The following is a 24755-nucleotide window of genomic DNA, read 5'->3' on the forward strand; positions in this document are numbered from 1 at the left end:
CCACACTTTGTGGATACGGCGAAGATGAATATTATTATTTGGAGGTTTGCGAGAGCGGGTGAGGAGATGGGTGACGGGATATTTTAGATGGGAGGATATGGGTTGGGTGGTGGATAAGCTAGATTTGAGTGGGAGGTTGGTTGCTCATGGTGAGATGAATGAGGAGAGGGGGTGAGTAGCTCTTAGACATGAGTATCTCTAACGTGGTTGGTTCATCCTTCTTTTTGACTGGTTTGAGCTAGGGGTGGGATATAAAGTCTGTGGTTCTAACACGATCGACGAGTGTGATCTGAAGCTAAAGTGACATTATAACGTTGTGTTAGTGGAGTATACTTGGACTCATTTAGCAATCAGGCAAAGGATCGAACTCTTCCAGAATCCCATGCTGATCGTGACGATGCTTCATACGCCGTTGCCAGGATTCAAAGGAGTCATCGCAAACGCCGCATTTTATTGGCGCCTCATGACGGTTAGCCATCATCGTTGCATTTGTTGACACAGGTACCTACAGTATTCCATTTAACCAGCTCTTCAGGGGCCCAGAGCACGTCGTCGTTAACGACGATATACTTCGATATCCCTGACTCCGCCCCCAGTTTCCTCCTCATCTCCTCAAACGACGCGGGAATTGGTTTTTCTAACTCCCCTTCAATCTCTTTCGTGACAAGCACGAAGATCCAATCATAGCAAACGTATAAATGGTGAGGTAAATTGAATCCAGCTAGATGTGGTATGAAAACCCTGACCTCGCAGTCGACTCCTTTGTCACGGAAGAGCGTGGCAATGTCTGCGTCGTCCTCGGGCGTGGTTTTGTAACCACAAGTTCCATTGCGTCCGTTTGCCTCGAGGAATGCATCGAAGGCGGCGACGCTGAGCTTGAAGCCGTGGACTAGAGCTGTTAGGCCCATTTGATTTGTGAATAGACAATCACTATAAGACCTGACGCGAGTTTGACAAGATTGTTCAAAAGAATTTAGGAGTTGAAAGTATTTGATTTGTTGTTTTAGGCAGAAGGACGAAGTTTCGAGGTTGTGTTCTAGTAACTGTTGTTGGAAGTGGGTCATGATCACCTGACACTTAATTGCTCTTACCTTACTGTTATTTTTCGCTATGTATGACGATAATCTATAGGAATATTTCTCTGTAGAACAAGCTTTTTTAATGTCTACGTTACGTCTATTTCTTTAGTTAAATTCTTGTCACATTTTTGTGATATTATGCTGCTTATTGTATAGTACTAATCCTTTCCTATAGGAACCTGCTTTCATTAAAGTAATCTGGCAGGTTCTGATTTCGGGCCTGAGAATAACCTGTCGACTTTAATTCAATCTCAAAATCATGCCATTTTTTTTTCTGAGCCCATTCTAAGCTTTTCGGCTCTAAACGACTATCTCTTCTCATAATGATCTTGAGCGACAAGACTTAGGTGTTTTTCCTAGCTTGTGTGAACATTTTTGCAAGCTGGAGCACCATTCCTTTCTCTCTAATGTTATATCGACTGCCTATTTGCACAAGTAACTTGTGGCTAATGACATGAAAGTTTCCGTGTGTCGTTGAATATCAAAAGGTCTGTTGAGGAGATAGGTTAAATATATGGCCTCCACAGGTCGTCAATATTATATCTTGTGAAAACGTATCTAACAACTTTGCCTTATAAAACTGTCGCAAATATATCACGACTAGGGGTTCAGATACACCAATTTCAGAGCCAACCTTGTCTTCTGTCCACGCTGCTTTGGAACTCACCTTCGAAGTCTCTCGTTTAGCGAAACCACGACTGCCCCACTTCCTTTTGTTGACGTTGGACTCCCTTTAGAGTTGACTTTGTGAAAATCTCTCTCTCTCTTCATACATATTGACGATCTAAAACATAAGCACTTGCGTGCTGTACAGCACAAGATGATGCGCTCTACTGATACTTCTCTTACTCGAGATTTACCTTTACTCAACGGAATCTCCGATCTCTCACTTCTGAAAGACGGGTTTGACTCGGCAGCGCGCGCTTCAAATACAGAGACACCTGACGCACCCCAATCCGCGTTTGATGGGCAACCCAATGGTCTTGTCAATCATGGCCTCAATTGTGACTGCCTGCATCTTCCCACCAATCTGGCACACAAGAACGACGAAATCAGTCAACTGAAAGCAGAAAACGAGCGTTTAAAAAGTGAGAATTCCGACCTGGTACTCTGGGAGAAAAGGTTCAGAACTGGTGATGACAACTGGAAATGGAGGGCACAGGAATTCGAAAAAGATCTCAACAATCAACAACGAGCAACAACGGAACTTCAAGAAAAGCTTGTTTCGGAAACAGAGGAAAATGAACGTCTCAAAAGTGAACGGAGCAAACTTCAATCCCAAAAGACAAGAATTTGGACACAGCTTGACAGATGGAAAGGGAGGGCCCTTGAAGCCGAATCAGATCTTGGAGCGTGGAAACGCGCAGCAACAGAGTTTGAAGAAGCTCTCAATTCAGAAAAGAAAGCTCATTTAGTTGTGCACGCTGCCTTCCTAGAGGCTATTACCAAGCAGAATTCCTTACACGAAGACTTGAAGGCTTCTGTTACAAAACTCGAAGCGTCGATGGAAACTGCCAAGAAAGAGCTTCAACAACACAAGCCGCTTGTCGAAGTTGGTATAGCTATTCGCAACCGATTCCTGGAACATACAAAACAGACTATGGGTTGGGGGGCAGTTGATCCAGAAATGATTGTAGCCGGCAATGCTGCGGCACATCAAGCAAATCTTCTTGCGGACACTTCCTTGTACTGGCTCAATTATCGAGATATAGACGATATTTATGGTATTGTCAATATCTGGAAACAACAGGATTCTGGGCTAGAGCGTGTCGATAATGACAATGGAGTCTCCACAAGTTATCTTCAAACATTGTGCTCCCGGATTACACCTCAAATTGTTCAATTTTTCAATCTTACCTCAACGTTTTGGATGTGCGTACTCTCTCAGGAGAACCTGGATCTACCCGATGACCTTGTATCTAGATTCCTTATTTCTCAGGGAAATTGTCGGATCGGTTTTGACAATGAACTCGAAGAAACTAGGACACCAGAAATGATGGCCAAAACGGTAGAGCAGAACGTGAATATCTGTGCTGAACTCAATCATATGGGTTATATTACCGAAAGGTTCAGCGGAATTTTGGGAAGAAGAAGGAGATCATAGATAAAAGTTATTAAGCTACTCTCAAAGTATTCTTCAGATTTATTCATCTCGGTGTAAAAGTGTCCATGAAAATCCATCAAATACAAAAAGGTGTACTTTAATCAAAGAACAAAGACCCCTTGTTTCAACTCATATACACATAGATACATATTGCACTGGTGGTGAGCTGGATTAAGACATTGCAGCCGCTAATTGGATAAGACTTAAATGAGCCGTTACTTGAGGACGATACCTCAGCTAGGAACTCACCTTTGTAGACCACTGGATCCACAAGTGGATCCACTTCCTATTGTTGACGCTTGACGAGCTCTGAAAACAAATTTCCTCTCCTGACACTTTCAAGTTCGTTACTTTGACCTGAAAGTAAAGGTCCCAACCACCGATTCTCATCAAAAAGTGTATAGTGTCGTCCCGCCATACCCTTCACTGTCAAAGCTCTGCAAAATCCAAGGATATCGCCAGTTTTTCACCTTCAGTCCATCGATTCAGCTCGGTTGCGCAACTTCCGAGCCCATTGACTTCTCACGTGCCTTTCTACCAGTCGAAAGATCTACCAGTAAGATTTTCGAATACGAATACTGCCACCGCTATATCAATATGGATCTCAGAGACCTAGAAATCGTCCGTTCGAATAAAAAATTTGAACAACTCAAGAATGAGAAGCGCAGACTCGAGACCGCCGTAGAGGCTTGGGTGAAAATCAGCGCGGAGTGGCAAGATCTTCATCGCAAGTCATTGCAAAGATGTACGGATCTCCAGACGACTGTCACCACAACACTGAAAGAGGCCGCAGCTGGGAAAACAAAGTTGGAACTGGATTTGAAGAAAAGCATAAACGCATCAAAGTTAAAGGACAAGCACCTGGGAATGTCGTCGGCACGTCTTTCACTCGAAGTTGACAAACGCAAAAGCTTGGAGATCTCTCTCGCGAAACTCGAAGCTTCTTTAAAATCCGCCAGGAAAGAAGCAAAAAAACGCGAACCACTCGTACGAGTTGGAATCGCGGTCAGGAAGAGATTTTGGGCTCAGATCAGGGGCAACTTTGGGTTTGGATGGGTCGACCAAGACTTGATAATTGCAGGAAATGTTGCAGCTCACCAACCAAACATTCTGGCCGACGATGCTTTGTTTTCCATTGAACGAATGGAGCCAAACGATTGGCCGTCAGAAGATTCGGAAATCGCACTCGAAGGCCATGAAGATGTTCCTCTCGAGAAAATCTACGCATACTGCCGTTGCACGTTGCTTGCAGATGCTACGGAAGTAGAGATAAGTTTTATCAATTTCTCTGCATCCTTATTGATTTATGGCCCGGATGGGCCGTACGAACTCATTTCTGCCGAGGAACTTGACGTCTTTCTAGATAACCAAAAGGAATGCACACGACTCCTCACTTTTCCGGAGATTCTAGATCTTCGTGCTGAAGGTGATGACACCAAGCCAGTTCCCGGCTACCTAGACATTATGGAAACTGTTACCCAGAAGCTCACAAAGAAATTTCGAGCATCTACCCTTCAGAGATAAGTTGTGGCCCAGACTACTTCGAGATTAGCGAACAAGAATTCTTTGGGGAAAAACAAGTGGTTTGGGAATTTTCATTTGAAGTAGTTGTATTTGGGAGATCTGATTTTTATGTTTGCTACTTCGACGATTCCAATTTATGTATGTTGTTATGATTACAGCCGGTTGGCAATGACTTCCTTGAATGGCGGTAGAAAAGAGTTACTGGAGGGGTTGGCATGCTCTGGTTCCGTTCCATAGTTTTCATCTTGAATCACTATCAGATAAGAAGATCTTCTCAAATCCTTGTAAATAGCTAGGATACAAAGGATACAGTAATTTTCTTCGGAAGCCCAGAATAAGGTTTTCTTTTTCGAGTTTCAAGAGTGTAAATAAGTTTAACCTTTGAATGGGCGGCAATTTCATCTGCCCCAATCTCCTGATCCCTCGATAAACCGAATAAGACACTCGGTGCAATTCGTCATGAAGTCGATGATCTTGGAGGCAGAAATGGAAGCTTGGTGAAATTGCGTTCCGTCTGGGAAAGCAAAATCTTTGATCGCAGCTGACAAGAGTGAACAGGCTCAATAATCCCAAGGGCAAAGTCAAGCATTACACAAAACTAAGCATCGGATGTATAACAATCGAACTGTCTTAGTGAGTCCCAGTGAGGTTGAAATAAAGTTTGCCAATATAGGGAGGGTGGGTTGGCGGGGCGATGAATACGAGGATCACCGAGATTTAGTGTAGCCTCAATAGATTATTTCACCTCTTCCCTCTCCTCATCATCCTCATCCCAACACCATCAACAAGCTTCCTCCCCAAAATTAATTCGAATCACTGTGCTCTCCAGAGCCATCTTCTGGAGTTCAAACGAGCTGTGGGAGTATCTACATAGCTCCAAGCAAGTCGCAATTGAGCGGTTCTTCCACCCGACCTTCTGACCGCAAACACGAACGAACGGCAGTAGCTGGATTGAGGAAACGATATACGAAACTGAAATCGACAAGCACTTGCACAAACGAATGAGTACGCGTACGACGTAATTATCGTCGTATTGCGGTAAGTTGTAAACTCTAGAGAATTCAAAAGATTGTCCAAGTGGGCGTCGTGACTGCGCCGTACATACGTTTGCTAGTTCGATCACGGCCAGTATGAATGCTGCTCACGGGTTCTTGCTAAGCATTCTTACCTGGTATGTTATCTGAGCGACCGTCGACTGTCGGATTTCTGGGGGTGAAAAATTCATGCTGTGAGTTTATTTGCACTTTCACAATTGCATCTTCAACCATTGCACACAAACCTTACACATTCGGACCCAAAAAGCTGATGACGGTCGGGATGACTGTTGACTTCAGGATCTTAGGAGAGCGAGCACTCGGGTTCAATTGCCTCTTATGCTTCCCTTTCTTGCGGTTCTGTTTTGCGCTTCTTTCCTTGTTATCTTAATCAATGTCTTCTTCGTTTGATGCACTCTCATAAAGAATGGGTTCTCTCATCAAAACGGAAGCTCACAGCCGCTTTCTTACTCGGTCCCTCGAGCACCCTGATAACAACGTTTCAAACAACCATCCAAAAAGTTTTGGAAGAAGAAAGAACGTAGCCTTTCTTCATATCGATAAGAAGTTGAATTGCGACGATGGGGTGTTATCCACGTGTGCTAAAAATCATCAAATTAACGTTACATGCAACGTAAAACATGGAGCTATCGTTGGGAAAGGGAGCTTGACTCTACCACCACGCAAACAATTTTACAATCAATCAACAGCAGCCAAGTCTCAATTATGGGCTATTATTGCTTTGTCAAGTGACAAGAAGTACGTGTCAAATCTTTTGCTAAGATTGCCTCGAAAATAGTTGGTGCATACTTGAGATTTGAGCACAGCTTTTTGAAGGTTACGTTTGTTACGTAACAGAACACATTTCAATCCTACTCTCGACTCTCCTAAGTCTTTATTGATTATCTGGATGGAAGATTTCTCAGAAAAAGCCCTGCAGTTGTGTCGTTATACCTACCCATCATCTGCGCATGTTGAATTTCTTCATGAACCCTCAGGGGTCGCAGATCCTCGGTTCGAGGCTAAAGTAAATGTACAATATCCGGGCGGTTAGTTGAAGATTAGCGACTGGGAAGCAAGTACCTTCCCCATATGCACATGCTTTTCCGTGACGAACTAAACATGCCAGTAATAGAGATAGTTCCATTCATTCAGTAGCTGTCTTCATCTGTTTGATTACGTGTTTTATATCTTGAATGGTTTGATGACAGTGTTCACTGGAGCGGATACAAGGTTATAAATGCAGTCTGCAGCTCAAATATGTTGTCCGCTCTAATACTGGAGAAAAGGGTTTCCCTTGCTATCTATCTACTTGCACAATCGGAGATCACTGTTATGCGCTCTGGGGATTATTTGTTTCGTAAAGGAGCATGCACATGAGAACTCATGTCTCTCCGTGGGACCATGCCTCCCACGATAGCTCCACTACCCCGCATTTTCTGACAACTGCCTCCCGGCCATCACCACCCTAGTTAAATTCTCTACACCCCCATTGCCCCAAAGATAAATATCAAGGAGATGTTCAATATGAGGTATAGATTCGGTCTTCACTCGGCACTATGCAGCACATGTTTGTGTCGGTTTGTTCTAGACTTCAACATTTATCTTAGCCAGGCTGACGGAAGATCAGGGTTCGCGGCTCCTGTCGATCTCCGATGAGCTAGAATGATCTTGCGCTCTGATTTGAGGTGCAATTCCCGGTCAGGATACTGACTTAATTTCAACCTGATGACCGGTACTCAACCCACCGACCTATGAAGAGCCTTACAAAGTACGTAAGCTACAGAAGCACAAACGACAGACAAGCTTTTAATCCGGCGGAAGCGTCGCATGATTATTAGCTCCTGGTGCTCATCGGTCACTCTCCCAACTAGAGTTATAGAATTCCATTTTCAGAATATCGTCCGAAATGTTCACGATGGCTATTTGCTCTGGGAACTTCTATCAAGGCTATCTGGCCGAATTCCACGCCGCGTCTGCGACTTACAATGTAGCACAATATTCCCCGGAGCTAGGGTAGAATTCTGTTGCGATAATTACATTTTAACGTTCCTTGTGTTCAGGGGCACTTCTACCCCAGATTCTTCGGACGAAAGAAGCAAGCCAACCATCGTCCAATAACTGTTAAATGCCGCCGTATTTCGCCGTAAATGATACCACGTTGCTGTATCTATTCGGCGTTACTGGGAAATCTATCAGACGCGTGCTAAAAGTCAGAAGCTGGCCTTGCATGACTGGCAATGATTTGACTTACAGGTCAGAAGTTCAACCTGCCCAAAGAAGGATCTTCTCCCGCCGTTGATGGGTCCAGAGGTGGTTCTTCGGTGAGGAATTAGAAGGAGTTATCGAATCCGAATGTCCTAGTGCTCTTGATTAACTTTTGTCCAGATGAAGCGCGATTAGGAACGTGTATATAACTACGCAACTTCCGCACAGTCTCTTCCTGTCGCACAACATTCCTTTGAGACATTTTGCTTATTACCAGCTTGTACATATTTGCCTTGCACATACTTTTTAGGCTTCTTTTCGACTTATCCCAAGTAGGGTTTCACGTTGGCACATAGACACTACTTTCGCGCTTTCTAGCTACAATACCCTCACACCTTCCGAGAATGTCTCTCAAAGCTATTTTGGGTGCGGCCCTACTGCTCTCGGTCCAACAAGTCGATGCAGTCGTGGTTTCTACCCTCGCCAGAAACCTTACAATCCCAAAGAGTTTTGCTCTTGCGTCTTACAGACTTGTCGACAACTACAACTCGGGCAACTTCTTCAATTCATTCAACTTCTACAGCGGTGCTGATCCAACTCACGGATATGTCAATTACCGAACACAAGGAGATGCTCAGAATATGGGATTGATCAATAGCAATAATGGTCAGATCTATATGGGAGTTGACCACACCACGAAAAACCCATCCGCTCCTGGTCGCTCTTCAGTTCGAGTTAGCAGCAAGAAATCTTACACTCATGGACTTTTCATCGCGGATATTGCTCACATGCCTGGGAATGCTTGTGGTGTCTGGCCTGCATATGTAAGAAATCCATTCTAGCTTTTGTATGCAACATGTGCTGACTATTCTCAAAGTGGCTCTTTGGTCCTAACTGGCCAGCATCAGGAGAAATCGATGTGATTGAAGGTGTTAATCTCGCCGGTAACAACGCCATCACCCTTCATACTTCCTCAGGCTGCAGCATGAACATCGCTGGTTCCCAATCCGGCACCACTCTCTCCGACTCCAACTGCAACTCCGGGAACGGCAACAATGGCTGTTCCGCGGCTACCACCACGCCCAACGCCTACGGCGATAGCTTCAACAACAACGGTGGTGGCGTCTACGCCATGCAATGGGAGTCCTCTGGCATTTACGTCTGGTTCTTCCCACGTAACAATATCCCAGCAGACATCAAGAACGGCGCGCCTGTCACGGGCAACTGGGGATTACCTGTTGTCGCGTTCAATGGTGGTTCTGGGTGTAATGTTGATCAGCATTTCCAGAACCAGAATATTGTGTTTGATACTACTTTCTGTGGTGATTGGGCTGGTTCCGTGTTCAGCACTGGAAGCTGTTCTGGCAAAGGGAGTTGTGAGAGTTATGTTGCGCAAAATCCAGGGGCTTTTAATTCGGCGTATTGGACTGTTAATTCGGTTAAGGTTTACTCTTTGTAGATCGGCTGATGAGGGAGGAGGCAGTTCGTGAATTTCTCCTTCATGGGATTAGGTGTTAGGAGTAATTGCATCGGGCCATGACGAAGTCGTGCACAAATCCGGTCGCTTTCTATAGGTTTGGAAGGAAATCATTCTTGTATATATTTTTGATCGAATGCACATAAATTTAACACACTTTGCCATGATCTGGCTGAGTTACTCTCTCTTGCCCGTTGCTCGCAGCGCAATGTGCCGGGAAGTATGTGTTCCACAGAATTTCGAACTGATCATGTCTTATATGAGGACTCGTAAGAATGAAAATAAGCGAATCATTCCCTAAGCGGCTCGCCAAACACTCATGCATAATCAGACGGCTCAACGTTCCACCACATTTCATGATATAACCATAAGCTTTCTGCACAAAGAGAGCCGCATCTCCACTACTCAAATAAATCAGCTAATATAATCAACTGTAATCTTTCTAACTCTCGCAATGGCAACTCCAACACCCCACTCTCCAGAATACATAACTCCCGAGGACCTCAACTCCATCCTCTCAACGCCCATAAATATAATAATCGACCCCCAAATCGTCTCGTCCATAACCTCACAATCCCCTTTCCTTCCCATCCCAACCGCCCTAAACCTCCGCACCATAACCGCGCAAAATCTAAAATCCAATTTCCTCTTCCGCTCCGGTACCCTCTCCCACCTCCCACCCCCCGTACTCAAAGACTTCACAACACAATACAACATCAGCACTATCTTCGATTTACGCTCCCCCTCTGAAGTCGCATCCTCCCCAGATCCGGCAATCGAAGGCGTAGAAATCATCGTAGTTTCCGAACCCACAACCAACGAGGGGAGAGAAATCCGAGTCGAAGATTTCATACGAAATGACGGCGTAGACGCCTGGGTAGCTATCTACCTCGATATCATGCGCAACACGCACGCCGTCGCATTCCGGACGTTCTTCGCACACTTGCTTACCTGTAAGGGAAATATTCTATTCCACTGCACGGCGGGGAAAGACCGTACTGGCGTGCTTTCTGCGTTGATTTTCATGCTCGTGGACGCGACGAGAGAGGAGATTAGTTTGGATTATATGTTGACACGCGTGGGCATCGAGCCTGGGCGTGCGATGTTGATTAGGCAGTTAGAGGCGTTTGTGGGGAGGGAGGTGGAGGGGGGGATGTGGGAGGTTCCTGGGATGCCGGCGTTGTGTGGGATGTGTGAGGGGAATGTTGTTGGGTTGGTGGCGGGCGTGGAAGGGGTTTGGAGGGGGAGGGGCGTGGATGGGTATATGGCTGAGTTGGGGTTTGGGAGGGAGCAGATGAGGAGGATTAGGAGGGTCTTGAGGGGGGAGGTGGAGGTTTAGGGGGAGTGTGTAAGGGGGGTTTGAGGTTCAAAGTTTGGGGTTTCTGGCTTGTGTAAAAGGGGAATGCTTTTGTGAGTAATTTTGTTTTGGTGGTTAGATTTATGGCCGGCTCGTCATAGCATCATGTGTGGGACTGAATGTAATACCGCCATATCGTTGGTGTATAATAAAGTAGTCGATGATTTCTCGCTTAAGAAAGCCTCTGACCTATGAAGCAATATAATATGTAAAAGCCGCTAGAAAAGAAGAAATACACTTTCTAAATCATGACTAGCTCGAGTAGCCAAACACTCCTAGAAATTGTCATCGCTATATTTCAACTTTAGTAAATCTACTCAAAAACATCTCCCCCTAATCCTCTCGCTTACGAATTACTTCAACCCACCTACCCCAAACTCTTCCCTCCCTCACAAGGCAAAGTAATCCCCGTCGTCCACCTCGACTCCTCACTCAACAAAAACACCGCCGCCCTCGCCATATCCTCCGCATCCGCCACATAATTCATAGGAAACATCCCCGCCATCCTCTCCTTCGCCTCCTCAGTTGGACACATCTGCTCAAACGCCTCCGTCCATGTCGGACCAGGCGCAATCGCATTAACCCTAATCCCCTTCTTCGCATAATCCAGTCCAGCCGTCCTAGTAAGTGCACCTAGTCCGAATTTACTAGCCGAGTAAATCGAGTTGCCAGGAGACGCACTGAGACCAGCGCCGGAAGAGACGTTGACAATGGTCCCGCCGCCGGACTCGAGCATAGCGCTAATTTCGTATTTCATGCACATGAAGATGCCGCGGAGGTTGACGTCGAAGATGCGGTCGTAGTCAGTCATAGAGAGAGTGTGGATAGGACCGCGTCCGCCTGCGATGCCGGCGTTGTTGAAGGCGCTGTCGATGCGGCCGAATGTTGAGATTGTGAAGGTGACGGCATTTTGGACGTCTTCTTCTTTGAGTATGTCACAGGTCACAGCGGCGGCTTTGCCGCCGGAGGATGTGATGTCTTTGGTGATTGCTCCGAGTTTGTCGAGACGTCGGGCTGCGAGCACGACGGTTGCGCCCTCTTTGGCGAATAGTCGTGCGCCAGCTTCCCCGATGCCAGAGCTTGCTCCGATGACGAGAATTACTTTCTCTTGGAGACGATTGAAATGGAATGGGAGAGGAGATGGATTGGAGTATGGCATGATTGGCTGTTGCTGGGTATCACAATTTCACTTGTAGGGAATTGACTATCAAAGGCAAGTAAAGACACAAGAGGCAATGAGATGTACAAAAATCGATTGTCTTTTTGAATGGGATCAAAGAAGAGAGAAGAAACTCACGGTAGACAATATAAAAGGTCAAGCTACCCACCATCGATTAGACGTGGGGTGGGTTAGGGACGGAACGTCCCCAACTTCTGGAAGCGAGAAGTTCCACAACCAACACTAGTGATACGGAAGTCCGCCACAGGCACAAGTAACAACCACTGAGAGACCAGTGCTAGCTCTTTGTAGTTTTCATGAGTGACAGGCATAGGACTTCGCTCAAGTCCTTCGGATATCATACCGTTCAAAAGATGTTATCATATGCCTCCAGAAACGCAATCATCAACCTGAGAGTTTTCAATTTAAAGCTTGGAAGTTCGCATCTTAGTACTATCAGTTCTTCTTCCCTCGTCCGCCTGCTCAGCGACCGTCAAATCAGGAAACTTAGCTGGCATGATTCTCCTTGGGACAGCGCCCTCAACCACCGAGTACTTCGAGAAATCCGTCACACCCTCGTGATTACGCAGGAAATCCTCATCCAATTCTAGAAGACCATTGACGTCTTCCACTGGAGCACGGAGCATCGCAAGGATAGCGTCCGAGTAAATTGTTGCTTTTCGAAGATCTTTGATAGAGTCTGGATCTGTCTTGGTTATTTGACCGGTTGCTGCTGATTGAATTGACTACAGGCAATTAGTGACCATGAACATCTAGAGACATTGCGAGTACTTACTGCCGCAGGCCAGATACTCGTTATAGCCATATCCTTCTTACCCTCTCGCTCCCAGTCCATAGCCAATCCCTTGGTCAAGATACTCATTCCAACCTTGCCCATAGCATAGGCAGTCTTGCCTCTGAAGAACCGAGAATATATGGGTGGGCTAACCACAATGATCCTTCCCTTCCAACCGTTCTTCTCGAAATGAGGTAAGGCTGCTTGTACCGTGCCGTAAAGGCCTTCAACATTGATGCGCTGCATAAGCTGAAAGCGTTTCATAGGGGTCTTTTCGATAGAAGCCCACCAGATTGCCCCGGAGTTGTAAATGAGGACATCGAGATGGCCGTAGATCTGCTTTCGCATCAACAACGGTATCAAAAGAACCAAATCATGACCCCACCTTGACGGTCTCGTCTACCAGCTTCTGCACGCTTTCGAAATTCCTTGTATCAACAGCTATGGCGGTCGCAGTGCCACCTGCCTCTCTGATCTCGCGTTCGACCGTGCTGATGGTTGATTGTTGAGAGTTTGGATCCGGAGGGAATGGCTTCGTCGCGTTTGCATCGCTTGTTGATTTCGCAGCGACGACAACTACATTTGCTGATTAGCAGGTATCGTTTAATGTCGCTATCCCCTAACTTACCAGCGTAGCCTTCCTTAGCAAGATCAATCGCGACCTGTCTGCCAATACCACGCGACGCTCCTACCACCAAAGCAACTTGTTGTTTTGAAGTCATAATGTCTGTATAATAGTTTTCAAGGAGGCCAATGGAGTTCGAAGCTGTAAAGAGTCATTCTGGAGATGCTCCTCTTCTTTAAGGTGACTGTGGAAAGTTCTGTGTTGCGTATTGCGCGGTTGTGAGGTTGAAGATGTTTACTGATCTTGACCTCGGCTCTTGGCCAGATTCCGAACCCCTCCACCAAGCAGATCATCCATGTCGCATCAAGGATACAACGTCAAACATCGGATGAGATATATCTAAGCTGATACTCACATACCATTTCTTCATTGCGGTCAAATTTTCATGTTCTAGATTGAGAGTTCCATCGGAAGTGTTGGTCTTCATGAAAAAAGCACTCTCTTAAATATCCTACTGGTTGCTTGATTCCAATTACTAGGTAATCATTATGGGAGGACATATTGATTGCTATTTAGATTGCTGTAAGTCATTCCGTTTCTTTGAATTGCAAAGTAAGAAGAAGTACAAGTTCAAAATACACATTTCAACCCGTCTCAACATCTTTTAACTCACATCTAACATCTGTCACAGCTTCATTCTACGGCTACTTAACCCTCCTCTACCTCCGCAAGCAACGAGAGCGCTTACTAGCCCACGATGTTACCGTCGAGTAAGTTCATTCCTTTTAAAGTGAAAACCCACCTGACAATTTCCAGATTCTATCCCATCTTCCTCGGCGGCGTAAACGTAGGTTCAGGCAATAAACCCCCTTGGACACTCCCGGCCAAGGCCACCTACGGAAAATACGACTCAGACCGCGCCAAAAAATACCACGGAAACCTCTCCATCGAACCTCCATCTTTCTTCCCCCCTCTAACCCTTCTAGTCCGTTCCCTTTCCCCTTTCCTCCAAACCCATACTCACAGTGAAATCTAGCCACAACGCGCCCTCTGCTTCATCAAATCCGCCCATCCCCCAGCTATATTTGAAGAAATCTTCCTCATCATATTTCAGAAATTGTGGACGCCTCCCAACCAAGTCGATGTGACAAAGCCGGACTTGTTTAAGGGTGTGTTGGATGAAAGTGGGCTGTTTACGCGGGAGCAGGTCGATGAGATTCTGGTTAAAGCCGGGGAGAAGGAGTGGAAAGATAAGCTGTTGGCGAATACGAAGTTGGTGTTGGAGCAGGGGGCTTTTGGGGCGCCTTGGTGAGTTTCTATGTTTGCTGATTGGTGGTGAGGCTAATGGGTTGTAGGATGTGGGTTAGGAATTCGAAAGGCGAGGAAGAGCCGTTTTTTGGTAGTGATCGGTGAGTCTCTCTTTCTGAAGTACCTGCAAATTTCAAGGACTTTGCTGATTATATAGATGGCATTTTATGTGGGAGTACTTGGGAATTCCGTGGCAAGATATCGAGATCTTACCACCAAAAGAAGGGAACAAATCAAAGCTTTAGATAGCTTGCTTATACGCTTTTGAATTTCGAGTTGGTGTACAAACCTAATGATCAAATTATCAACCTAATCACTCTTCCCAATATTCTCCTCCATAACCTTCAAATCCTCCCCCTCAATACTATCCTCCCCAGCATCCAACACCCTGTTCACCTCCTCCCCAACCTCCTTTTCACCCCCTAACAAATCAAACCACCCACTCACTCCTTCCTTCTCTAACAACCTCGCTCCCACTTCCGCAACATCAGCCCTACTAACACCCCCCTTCGCAACCGTCTTCCCGATCTGCACCCTCCCACTCTCAGGCTCATCAGTCAAATGTCCCGGCCTCAAATCAATCCATCCAAACCCCTTTCTCTTCCCTCCTTCAATCGTCAGAACCTCATCAGCAGCCAACTTAGCCTTATAATAAGTAGCCAAGATCTCTTTATTCATTTTGTCGACCAAGTTCCAGGAATCGTCGTCCCACCATGGCGCACGGGTACGACGGGATGAAAGAGCTGAGACCATAAGGAATTTGGTGATTGAGGGACGAGCGATAGAGGCGCGGATGAAGTGGATGGCGGCGTCGCGGTCGATGGCGAGGGTTCTTTCTGCGCCGCCTTTTCCACCTGCGCCTATAAAATTCATCAACAAACTTCCCTATTTCTCAAATAAGAATTAAAAACGTACCAGCACTCCAAATAACCCAATTTACACCCCCAACTCCATCAATAATCTTCCCGGCGTCCTCAACACTCTTCACATCTTCAATACTAGCGACCAGCGGTTCGACTTTTCCGGGTCCGTTCTTTCCTGCTTCGAGGATCTCCGGGATATGGTCTTTGTTGCGGATCACGGATACGACGTTCCAGGAGCGAGCGACAAGTTTCGGGGTCATGAAGAGGGAGACCCGGCCGTGGCCGCCGAGGAGGAGGATTTTAGTCATTTTGATATGAGTTTGGGGTGCGGTAGTGTGAAGGGTGAGTTGTGAGGTGGGAGTTTTGAGGGTGAGGATTGTGATGATGTAAAGTTGTTGAATAGTGAAAAGTAATGAAGAATCCAAGCTCTTATTTATAATGTATCTCAGCCTTAAAAATTCCTTATGACGATGAAGATGAAATGGTGTGATTGGGGCCAAGTAGCTTGGTGTTTAATCGATTAGAAATGGTTCTCGGTAAGCTCGTTTCGAGGTGTTGAGGGGTAATTGGATTTCAAACGCTTTCACGAATTAAGCTTCTCAAAGGACTTACAGCTGTGAAGTTCGTAGATGCGTGATCTCAACTGTTTTAATAGTCAGCATGTATCCCGCAATGGACGCAGGTGTCCTTCGCATTTGATGCCTCTCATGACGTTACGCTTACTGCCCCGCTTTCTTAACTCCGGTCCCTTCGGCGTTAAGACTCTCGACGACGAACAACATTCAGAAAGCACAGAGATAAATTTCCTAACTCGTATTGATTCACACGTTTGTTGTCTTGGCTTCTGCTTACTGTAACTCAGTCGATTCAAGTGAGTAGGTTCTTTGTAGAAGCAGTGGAAACCTAGTACTTTCGAAGTGTTCATTTAGTCCTATATGACATTCTGTAAGAAAAAAGCAGTATGACCGTCATAAAAGTAAGGGTATATAATCTTATCGAGAGTGCGTATCAGTTCTAACATCCCTCTGATTGGAAACGTGGAAAGAGAGGTCAATCAGTATTTTCATTTCTCTATCTTACAAAGTGTTTCCAAGCCAACCATGTCATATCCTGCGAACTTCAAAGAACACCAATAAACCAACGATGTAAAAACTCAAAACTCTCAGTGAACTGTGTGTAAACCAACCATCTAAAAACTCTCCGATCTTCCAGCCAACCCATAATTAATCTGACACCCAAATAACAAATGTACTCCATTAAAAAAAAGATACTTCAGATTACCACCCTAACACTCAACTAACCTCAACTCTCACATGTTCGATTTTCTAGGGGTTCAGCATATTTTTCCCATCTCCAAGAGACACAAAATCTCCCCCTTTCGACCTTTCTTCTGCTTCTCTCTTTGCTTGCTCTGCCGCTCTTTTTTCTTCCTCTTTTTTTACCCTGTAGCGCTCTCTATCGATAGCATTGTATTTGTCCTTGCATTGCTTACACCTTCCTTTTTTAGTTTCTTCTGGATATTCTGTAGTGGAACAGCCAAGACTACTGAGTGCCGCGTCGCAGAGGATAATATCGACATTTGTTACGTGGTAACAGATGTCCCATTGGGTGTTTGGTCGTTTACACATGGCTTTCTTGGGATTTAGAGATTTCGAAGTACTGCGAAACTTGTTGAAAATGCTGAACTTGGAGTTTGGCTTTGAGAGTGGATGTAGTGTATAATCTTGAAAGGTGAAAAGTGTTCAAATAGTGTCTCAAAATTTGGTTTGGATTAAAGGAATGTGGAAATATAGATTTGATTAAATGGTCTGAGAATGTTTGTGTAAGAGGAGAGAGAGCATAAGCTCAAGAGAAGCTTTTATACCCTACTAAATGGAGATCTATTCATACAGTATTCTGGTTGTGATTCAAATATAATTCTGTAGACTAACAAATCTTATAATTTCGACTTACTTCCTAACAATGGAAGCTGATTGCGATCAAGAATCACCCAAAAGTGAAGCCAAAGCCTTTGGATTCATAAATGTATCAGCTGATTCATAGTGCAAGTGATGTGACTTGGAAACATCACAATAAATTCACGTGTCCATGGACACAGAACACTCAACATACTGTGCTAACCCCAAGCATGATCAGAGCACCCTTGTTCTATTTCAAGTCATTTCATTTGGGTTAGAATCATGAAGTAGTGGAAGATGATAATATGCTCAGTACTTTGGTATGTGAAGGGTAATTAAGGTTGTGCAGATGTCATTGTTTCTTCGTAAAAGAGAATTTCCACCGATTTTATCTTATGGCATCTGTTAAAGAAGTGGCTAATAGCGTCAAAATACGCAGGCGGCTGGCCATATTCGTCCGAAGTGTACTGGTGGATTGATCTTTTATTCAGTCGACAGTCTACATCCTCTCGCAGTCCATCGTTCCTAAGTCCAGTTGTTGGAATTCGGATTTCAATTAAGAGGCAACTTGTTATTTACTTCCCGGTTGCGGGTCTGCGATTGGATTTGGCATACTATGAACGTGGGTTTAGGTGCCAATTTTCTAGAATTCATTCGATGCCCCCTCATCATACTGCCACGCTTTGCTACCTAGCACCGATGTCGTCGGCCGCAAGCAACAGGCCATATCAACCACGAGTAATTCGGAAAGCAAGGAAATAATTTAAGAAACTTGCACCTACTTCATATAGCCCGACTTCTATTCAATCTTATTGTTTCTCACAACATCTTAGATCTTCTCGCAAGAACATCAATGAACAAAGGGACTTCATAGTGTCACTTTGGTCCGAAATGGGATTCTGTTTAATATATCAACAACGCTCTTGAAGGAAATGGGGATGAGGTGTATCATCGAGCTCGCTTAGCAATCCAACTTCATTCGTCGCGTGTGTTTGAAAATCGTAAGTATATTTACTATTATGTTATATCCTCTATCCCACAACATCCCTATAAAATGACCGTTCCATATTACACTAACACGTCAATAAACCAATGATCCGAAACCTCTCTGAAACAGCCATACAGTGGTACGCTAACACCTCAATAAACCAACGATTTAGAAACTCCAACCTCCACGAGAACTATGTATAATTAAACATCCAAAAATATTCAGCATATTCCGTCCAGAAAAGATAGAAACCTCAGATAAAACTCTCAGCGCCCCTCCGAATTGGATTCCGAGTACTTGAGAAGCTCTTTATAATAATCATCCCGATCTTCAGCTTCCTTCCTTGCTTGTGTGGCTCCTTTTGCTCTCGCCTTCGTCTTTGCTCTTGTTGCTCTTGCCATTGTCTTTGCTCTGCTTGCTCTCGCCTTTTTCTTTGATATTCCTGCACTTAACTTTTGTACTCTTCCTCCCTTTCCTTGTTTGCCCTTTGGGTAGAATGGGATATCACGAGTTGTTGATTATACCCCATCTTGATATGATACGTGGTACTACCTGTACCATTAGCTATTGAACTGCACGATACAACTCTATCATTTCTTCCGTGGCCACATACGTGTTCGGTCTTCGGTATTTTCACCCGACTTTGTCAAAGTTTAAAGTTTCAAAGTAGCGCTTCACTTATAAGGGATACTGTGCTTGGTATTTGGCTCTGATGGTGGCTGTAGTGTGTTTTAGAAGTTGAGTTAAACCCAGTTGCGTATTAACACGTACTTGGGACCTCGAGAGGTGGGAATACAGATTTGAAGACAAGTGTCGGAAAATGTTTGTGTAGGAAAAGAAGCCGGCGCTCAGGGGAAGCTTTTATAGACCACAGTGTACTATGATTATTCATACTGTAGTCTGCTTGTGATTCAAACACAGTTTTCCACGCTCAAAATATTTGCTATCCCGAATAACTTGTCGTTTAAGAAACATAGTTATGACTGAAAATAACCTCGAGGGAAGCCAAATTCTTCGGAATCATAAAATGTGTATATTGATTCATGGTACAAGTGATATGATTTTCAGAGATTCAAAATTATAAATGGAATTGAGGGGACACTACCTTTAGGTGAGAAGTATGTAGAAACCAATTTAAATTCTATACTATTAGATGGTTCTTATGATATAATTAGCTAAAACTTTTATATAGGCAATGTATTAGAAATACATGAACTTTGAAGTGTTTCTTAAGTTCCAGGTGTGATTTAATTTTGAAGACCCTCATAATACTTTTGCCGGTCAAATGCGTAGAGCGCAGCCTCAAGCACTCGGCCTATTTCGCAATACTACACTGAACATGAGTTTTTCAAATAGTAAGTATATATTGTCTATTTCGCTTTTCCAAAATATTTTCATGAAATGTGTATCTCCCACGTAAAATCTAAAGAACAAAAAAACATCAACAAACCCACCATTCCAAAGAAAAAAGACATCTAACTCCAACCAGGTCAACATAATCCGACATCACAAAGACCCAATACCCTACACCCACTTAATCCAGAAACCACAAATAATGCCCCCAACGTTCTATCTATCTCTGCTCTCGCGCTCGGTTGCCCTTGGATTGAGAATATTCACCCCTTTGATTCCATGAAGTGCATTAAACTCTCCTCGCTCCTTGGCCTCAAGATTTCTCTTCTCTCGTTCATCGGGTTCTGCTTTTGTTCTTGCTTCTCGCTCTTGTTGTTCTTGTATTCCTAGTCGTCTTGGCACTTCTCGTGGATTTCGCATCTGTACCGGATTTCGCATCTGAAATGGAGGTGGTATTGCTAATGGAGGTGGTATTGCTAATGGAGGTTGCATTGCTAGTCGGTTTTGCATCACCGGTGGAATTTGCGCTTGTGGTCCTGCTAGTATGCCCCTATTTCTCTTCTCCATCTCTTCCCATGCCCTGTCGAATTTTGATGCCCTGCTCCCTTCCTGCGATTTTTTCTCCTTATTCCTTCGCATTTTCCTCTCTCTGTCCTCTCTCACGCAATCGGGACATTTCCCTTCTATGGCTTTCTTGACCTCCCGTTTAGGTGGATAACATGCGTTCTGAGCACCTTTTTTGCAACGACGAAGTTGTTCTCCGGGCGTTTCGCAAGGGCATTCCTTGTATGTTGTGATCGGTTGTCCACACATAGTCTAATACGCAGCTAGGAAATTTCACCTTTGCGCTATTTGATACGAAGACTCTGACGGAGAAGTTGAGTTTCGAAAATATGAGCGATAACTACAATAGCAGCTGTGCTTCCCAAAGTTGCAGAGGCTCTGGTAACCTATGAACAACTGATTTAAAGTGATTGTTTATACTAAAGATATTTGTGGAAGAAGAAAAACAAAATCGAGCGATTTCAAGATTTTATACCCCCATCAAATTACCCTAAACATTCACATTACCTAGTTATGATTATTACCCACTGAAACAGTAACCAAAAACGAAAATGTGGGTTGATTATGGAAGAGCCAGTGTTTAGTAACCTCGTCGTGATTGGTTTCACCTCTACAGATATACTCATGAACGGAAGGTTTTTGATATGTCAGGACTGATGCGAGTGAAGCATGCCTCTGGGGCTACATAAACTCTGAAGCTGTACTTGAACTCACGATATTGATCACTATGAATAGCTACATATTTGTACTTACATGTGTATACGCACTGAAGAGCAGTGAAGCTAGAAGCAAGTTGAAAAATAGTATCTTGTCGCTGAAAACCACACATAGGTATAGTTAATACGTTTGAAGCTTTAATCAACACTCTGATTAACATGTGTATCTAGACAAAAGGAGATGAGTATTGCACATAACAAACATGATGTCCTCTAATCTGAGTGTGATTACTTCGACTTCATTCGGCTATCCCGACTCTAATTCAACTATCGCTAAATTTATTAGTACGCTCAAGGAAAATAGATTGAGTAAAGTGAAATGTGACGAGAGGCTCGAGAGCAACTGGATTGTAAAAGTTTGCGGAAAGCTGAGACTTCTAAAGTGTGCATGTGATTGAAGATGCAGGTGCTGTACAGTTTGGAAAATAATAATAGCAAAATGCGTTCTTAAGAGTATTTATTAATCTAGCTATATTTATTTAGTTAGAGATGCACAGATGCTTAGAGAAGGTGAGTATAGTCAAATCCCATTTCTCCAGTCTACAACTTCTTCCCAAAACACCAATATCATTTCCTGCAGTACATCCGACCACACAGGCATATATAAACCAACGATCCAAAACCCTCAAACTCCAAGTCAATTATATAATCAGACATCCCAAAAACGCTACATTCCGACACAAATCCTCAAATATGATCCTCCCTCAACAACCTGTCAATCTTTCACGTTTGAGTGTCGCGGATTTAATGTTTCCTCCAAAAACCGAGTAGTTTCTCTCCTTCGCCCTGTTTCTGTCGATTCATCTCTTGACCCTTTTGATTTTCCTTAGTTTTTCTCTTCTCGTTCCACGCTCCAACTCCACTCGCAATCTGTACCACTATTCCCTCCTGCCCACTTCTCTCTCTGATGCTCTTCTCCAGGTCTAACTGTTTCTGCCACTCCTCATCCTCTTGCCTTATCTCACCAAAAATCTCCTCCCAATTCTTCACGTGAGAAAAATATCCTGGATTCTTTTCCTTAACATCTTTCCACTCCTGCGGCTCACTCTCTTCTGGAGTCTTTTTAGGTCCCAAACAAGATTCACACTTTCCCTCATTGAACGTCTTCTTAGGCCTTTTACCACCGCAATTGTGACTTGCAGGTGTTCCGCAGCACGGAAAGGAGAGGTAAAAGTAGCCACCACATCCTGAATAGTATGTCTCGGTATTGCAACACATTGTTTCGTGCCGGTCTGTTATCGTAGACTTGGTAGTTGACTTGATGTAATCACAGTGATCCAGTAGTTGACTTTCGAAAGCGAAGGTTGAAAATATTTATAAATATACTTGAAGCTGTCCTTTGAAACTTCTGTTTATGTATCTGCAACAGCAAGGGTTCTGAATTTTGATCCAATATATCTTCTTTTACATTAAGATGTTGATGTAAAAAGAAAGCCAGAAGGGGGAAGACTAAAAGAATTTATACCCTGAACAAATGGCCGTAAATACTCACGCGCAGACCTGGCCATGATGGAAATATCTTACAGGCATATCAACTCAGAAATAGGAGTTTGCTTCTTGAATGAATCTTCATACCGAGGGCTGATTATGAGTAAAGAGGAACTCTGAAGCTGTAAATAGCACACATTATGAGAAGAATTGGATGATGGTGATCAGATCTTTGTCGGCAGCCATAGTTCAGGTGGTGTTATGAGTGACTTGTGATGTGACGGGGTAGTTATCCGTGATCGTAGCATTCGTTTCGCATGAACTGCCGAAAGTTATGATTAATTTTCTAGTACAGAAGCTAATTGTGATCAAAACACAGTTCGACAGGTATTAAAGCTGTGAGTGATTTCTTCCCTCAGAATCCCATATCGCGATAAAAAATTACTGTTCTCAAATTCAGCAAATTTATCCATCACTGGGGTCAAAGACACGTAGATAAGTACATCCGACTCAAGTACTATTACACGTCTTTTATATCATCTCACCCCAGCCCAAATCTTATGAATGACCCTCGGGGTCCAATAGCTTTGATGTTAGTATGTCCACAGGCAGTTGTTATGATCTTCGAAGCTATGAATACCCATTTCACCTATTCCACGACGAACAGCTGATTTCATGGGGTAATTGCATAATTTCTTACACTACTGCTTTGAGCCAGAAGTACTTAGATCGCAATGCCTGATTACAGTATTACTAGATTTTCCATGTCACTTCAGTGAAGCCACAACCTATGGAGTCACCGATAGTCTTGTTGTAATCATTTTCCAGCGATGAAACGGGAGAATGCATATAACTTCCAGAAACGGCGTACTGTAACAATCAAAATCCTCAGACTCCACATGTTTAATTCATTCTTAAACTCCGAATAAGCTAGTTACCCGATTCGAATTTCTGACTACGACTCTTAACAGTATAACACCAAAATTATACCAACTTAAACATGTCACTTAAAATTGGATGCCATTTAATTTTCCTAGCCTAGTATATGCTAATCAAACACCTCAAACTCAATCTTTCTCCGATCCAAAAAATACAAATTCCGTAGATATACTCCTCACTTACTATTCACCTTTCTTCTGTGTTTTGAACCGACCGAGGAATCTGTCTCGTATACCTCTTTTTTGGTGACTCTTTTCTTGATCCTCGAACTCTTTCTTTGCCAATTCTTCTTTCTCTGTAATTTCTTTTCTCCTTGCCAATTCTTCCAAAACCCTTCTATCGCACTCTTCTACCGCCCTGTTCATCTTCTCATCATGGATTACCCTCTTCTCATCCTCAAGCTCCCACTTTGCCACAATTATCTGAAGCTCTTTGATTTCATTAAGTATCTCTTCCTCCCCTCCCCTCCCCTCTTCTGTCCTGCGTCCCCCACCGTCCTTTCATTCCCTTTTAATAGCCCCTCTCTCACTTCTCGAGTCAGCTCTCCGATTCTATCCCTCATTGCTTGTCGCTCCTTCCTCCGATTTCTTTGCTCTGTCTGCTTCTGTAACTTGTCTGCCATCATCTTCATTTGCTCCTTGTGCTCCTCTTGAATTCCTCTCGTCTCTTCCACGATGCTTGACTTTTGTTCCCTGCCACCCCTTTTCCCTTCCTGATCTCTACTCTCTTGGACCGTTTCCAGTTCGAGTGCCCTCAAGTTCTCTTCCTGTTGCTTGTGGTCTGGACACAACTTTTTCCTGTCGATCTCCTCAACATCCATCGTTGTGGTGCAAGTCCCATTTTTATTTTGCACCTTCCCAGCACAGATTACCCGTACAGCCTTACAGCAACCACACATAGAGTAAAAAGTCTTCTTGTGGTGAAACACATGGCTTCGTAGAGGCTCGAAAAATATTAACTTAGCCGCCGATTTCGTATGGCGAGTGTTGATGAAGGATTTGAGCTTTCAAGGTAGAAGCCGTTAGTCTTTAGGATTCTAGTTGTGGCTGTCTTAGTGTTGCAGAATGTTGTGTTGGATCTACGAGGAATTGGTATATGTGCTTTCACTGGGTATAGCTGGAACTTGAAAATAGATTGTGGAGGAACAAAAACAGCGGACGACTCGAACCCTTTATACCCCACCGACAGCTAATAACACTCACCAACCGACCGAGTTGTGATCAAACCACATTATCAAAGGTAAGATTGCCATGAAGCTATGACTGAATTATGTTAGTGGAAAGTTAATCGTGAGTAAAACTTACCACTACAGCTTTGATCCCGACCACCAACAGCTATAACCACTCACTAACCAACCCAATTGTGATCAAACCAGTTTAACCAGATCATGAAAGG

At 44.1% G+C, this 24755-nt stretch overlaps 12 protein-coding genes across 12 annotated transcripts; 5 read left to right on the forward strand and 7 right to left on the reverse strand.

The window, feature by feature from the left end:
- Nucleotides 1-343: 343 nt before the first annotated feature.
- On the reverse strand, nt 344-908 carry GLAREA_11117 (uncharacterized protein; the record flags this gene model as incomplete). Its single annotated transcript, XM_008079306.1, has 2 exons — nt 344-460; nt 510-908. The coding sequence occupies 2 exons, from the start codon at nt 906-908 to the stop codon at nt 344-346; spliced, it is 516 nt and encodes a 171-aa protein (XP_008077497.1).
- A 991-nt stretch (nt 909-1899) lies between these two features.
- GLAREA_11118 (uncharacterized protein) lies at nt 1900-3183 on the forward strand (the record flags this gene model as incomplete). Its single annotated transcript, XM_008079307.1, has 1 exon — nt 1900-3183. The coding sequence occupies one exon, from the start codon at nt 1900-1902 to the stop codon at nt 3181-3183; it is 1284 nt and encodes a 427-aa protein (XP_008077498.1).
- Nucleotides 3184-3780: 597 nt separating this feature from the next.
- On the forward strand, nt 3781-4707 carry GLAREA_11119 (uncharacterized protein; the record flags this gene model as incomplete). Its single annotated transcript, XM_008079308.1, has 1 exon — nt 3781-4707. The coding sequence occupies one exon, from the start codon at nt 3781-3783 to the stop codon at nt 4705-4707; it is 927 nt and encodes a 308-aa protein (XP_008077499.1).
- A 3646-nt stretch (nt 4708-8353) lies between these two features.
- On the forward strand, nt 8354-9408 carry GLAREA_11120 (Concanavalin A-like lectins/glucanase; the record flags this gene model as incomplete). The annotated part of the gene is made up of 2 exons (XM_008079309.1): nt 8354-8773; nt 8827-9408. The coding sequence occupies 2 exons, from the start codon at nt 8354-8356 to the stop codon at nt 9406-9408; spliced, it is 1002 nt and encodes a 333-aa protein (XP_008077500.1).
- Nucleotides 9409-9880: 472 nt separating this feature from the next.
- Nucleotides 9881-10765, forward strand: GLAREA_11121 ((Phosphotyrosine protein) phosphatases II; the record flags this gene model as incomplete). Its single annotated transcript, XM_008079310.1, has 1 exon — nt 9881-10765. One exon carries the CDS (start codon nt 9881-9883, stop codon nt 10763-10765), a length of 885 nt encoding a protein of 294 aa, XP_008077501.1.
- Nucleotides 10766-11150: 385 nt separating this feature from the next.
- Nucleotides 11151-11942, reverse strand: GLAREA_11122 (NAD(P)-binding Rossmann-fold containing protein; the record flags this gene model as incomplete). The annotated part of the gene is made up of 1 exon (XM_008079311.1): nt 11151-11942. One exon carries the CDS (start codon nt 11940-11942, stop codon nt 11151-11153), a length of 792 nt encoding a protein of 263 aa, XP_008077502.1.
- Nucleotides 11943-12367: 425 nt separating this feature from the next.
- On the reverse strand, nt 12368-13460 carry GLAREA_11123 (NAD(P)-binding Rossmann-fold containing protein; the record flags this gene model as incomplete). Its single annotated transcript, XM_008079312.1, has 4 exons — nt 12368-12688; nt 12739-13074; nt 13124-13314; nt 13367-13460. The coding sequence occupies 4 exons, from the start codon at nt 13458-13460 to the stop codon at nt 12368-12370; spliced, it is 942 nt and encodes a 313-aa protein (XP_008077503.1).
- A 391-nt stretch (nt 13461-13851) lies between these two features.
- Nucleotides 13852-14856, forward strand: GLAREA_11124 (Thioredoxin-like protein; the record flags this gene model as incomplete). Its single annotated transcript, XM_008079313.1, has 6 exons — nt 13852-13885; nt 13995-14073; nt 14120-14288; nt 14340-14611; nt 14659-14712; nt 14769-14856. The coding sequence occupies 6 exons, from the start codon at nt 13852-13854 to the stop codon at nt 14854-14856; spliced, it is 696 nt and encodes a 231-aa protein (XP_008077504.1).
- Nucleotides 14857-14920: 64 nt separating this feature from the next.
- GLAREA_11125 (NAD(P)-binding Rossmann-fold containing protein) lies at nt 14921-15782 on the reverse strand (the record flags this gene model as incomplete). Its single annotated transcript, XM_008079314.1, has 2 exons — nt 14921-15471; nt 15527-15782. The coding sequence occupies 2 exons, from the start codon at nt 15780-15782 to the stop codon at nt 14921-14923; spliced, it is 807 nt and encodes a 268-aa protein (XP_008077505.1).
- Nucleotides 15783-19929: 4147 nt separating this feature from the next.
- GLAREA_11126 (uncharacterized protein) lies at nt 19930-20526 on the reverse strand (the record flags this gene model as incomplete). Its single annotated transcript, XM_008079315.1, has 1 exon — nt 19930-20526. The coding sequence occupies one exon, from the start codon at nt 20524-20526 to the stop codon at nt 19930-19932; it is 597 nt and encodes a 198-aa protein (XP_008077506.1).
- A 1211-nt stretch (nt 20527-21737) lies between these two features.
- Nucleotides 21738-22211, reverse strand: GLAREA_11127 (uncharacterized protein; the record flags this gene model as incomplete). Its single annotated transcript, XM_008079316.1, has 1 exon — nt 21738-22211. One exon carries the CDS (start codon nt 22209-22211, stop codon nt 21738-21740), a length of 474 nt encoding a protein of 157 aa, XP_008077507.1.
- Nucleotides 22212-23778: 1567 nt separating this feature from the next.
- GLAREA_11128 (uncharacterized protein) lies at nt 23779-24180 on the reverse strand (the record flags this gene model as incomplete). The annotated part of the gene is made up of 1 exon (XM_008079317.1): nt 23779-24180. One exon carries the CDS (start codon nt 24178-24180, stop codon nt 23779-23781), a length of 402 nt encoding a protein of 133 aa, XP_008077508.1.
- Between the last annotated feature and the right edge of the window lie 575 nt (nt 24181-24755).

The sequence above is a fragment of the Glarea lozoyensis genome, assembly GCF_000409485.1.
Source record: "Glarea lozoyensis ATCC 20868 chromosome Unknown GLAREA11, whole genome shotgun sequence".
In the NCBI taxonomy this organism is placed as follows: Eukaryota; Fungi; Ascomycota; class Leotiomycetes; order Helotiales; family Helotiaceae; genus Glarea; species Glarea lozoyensis.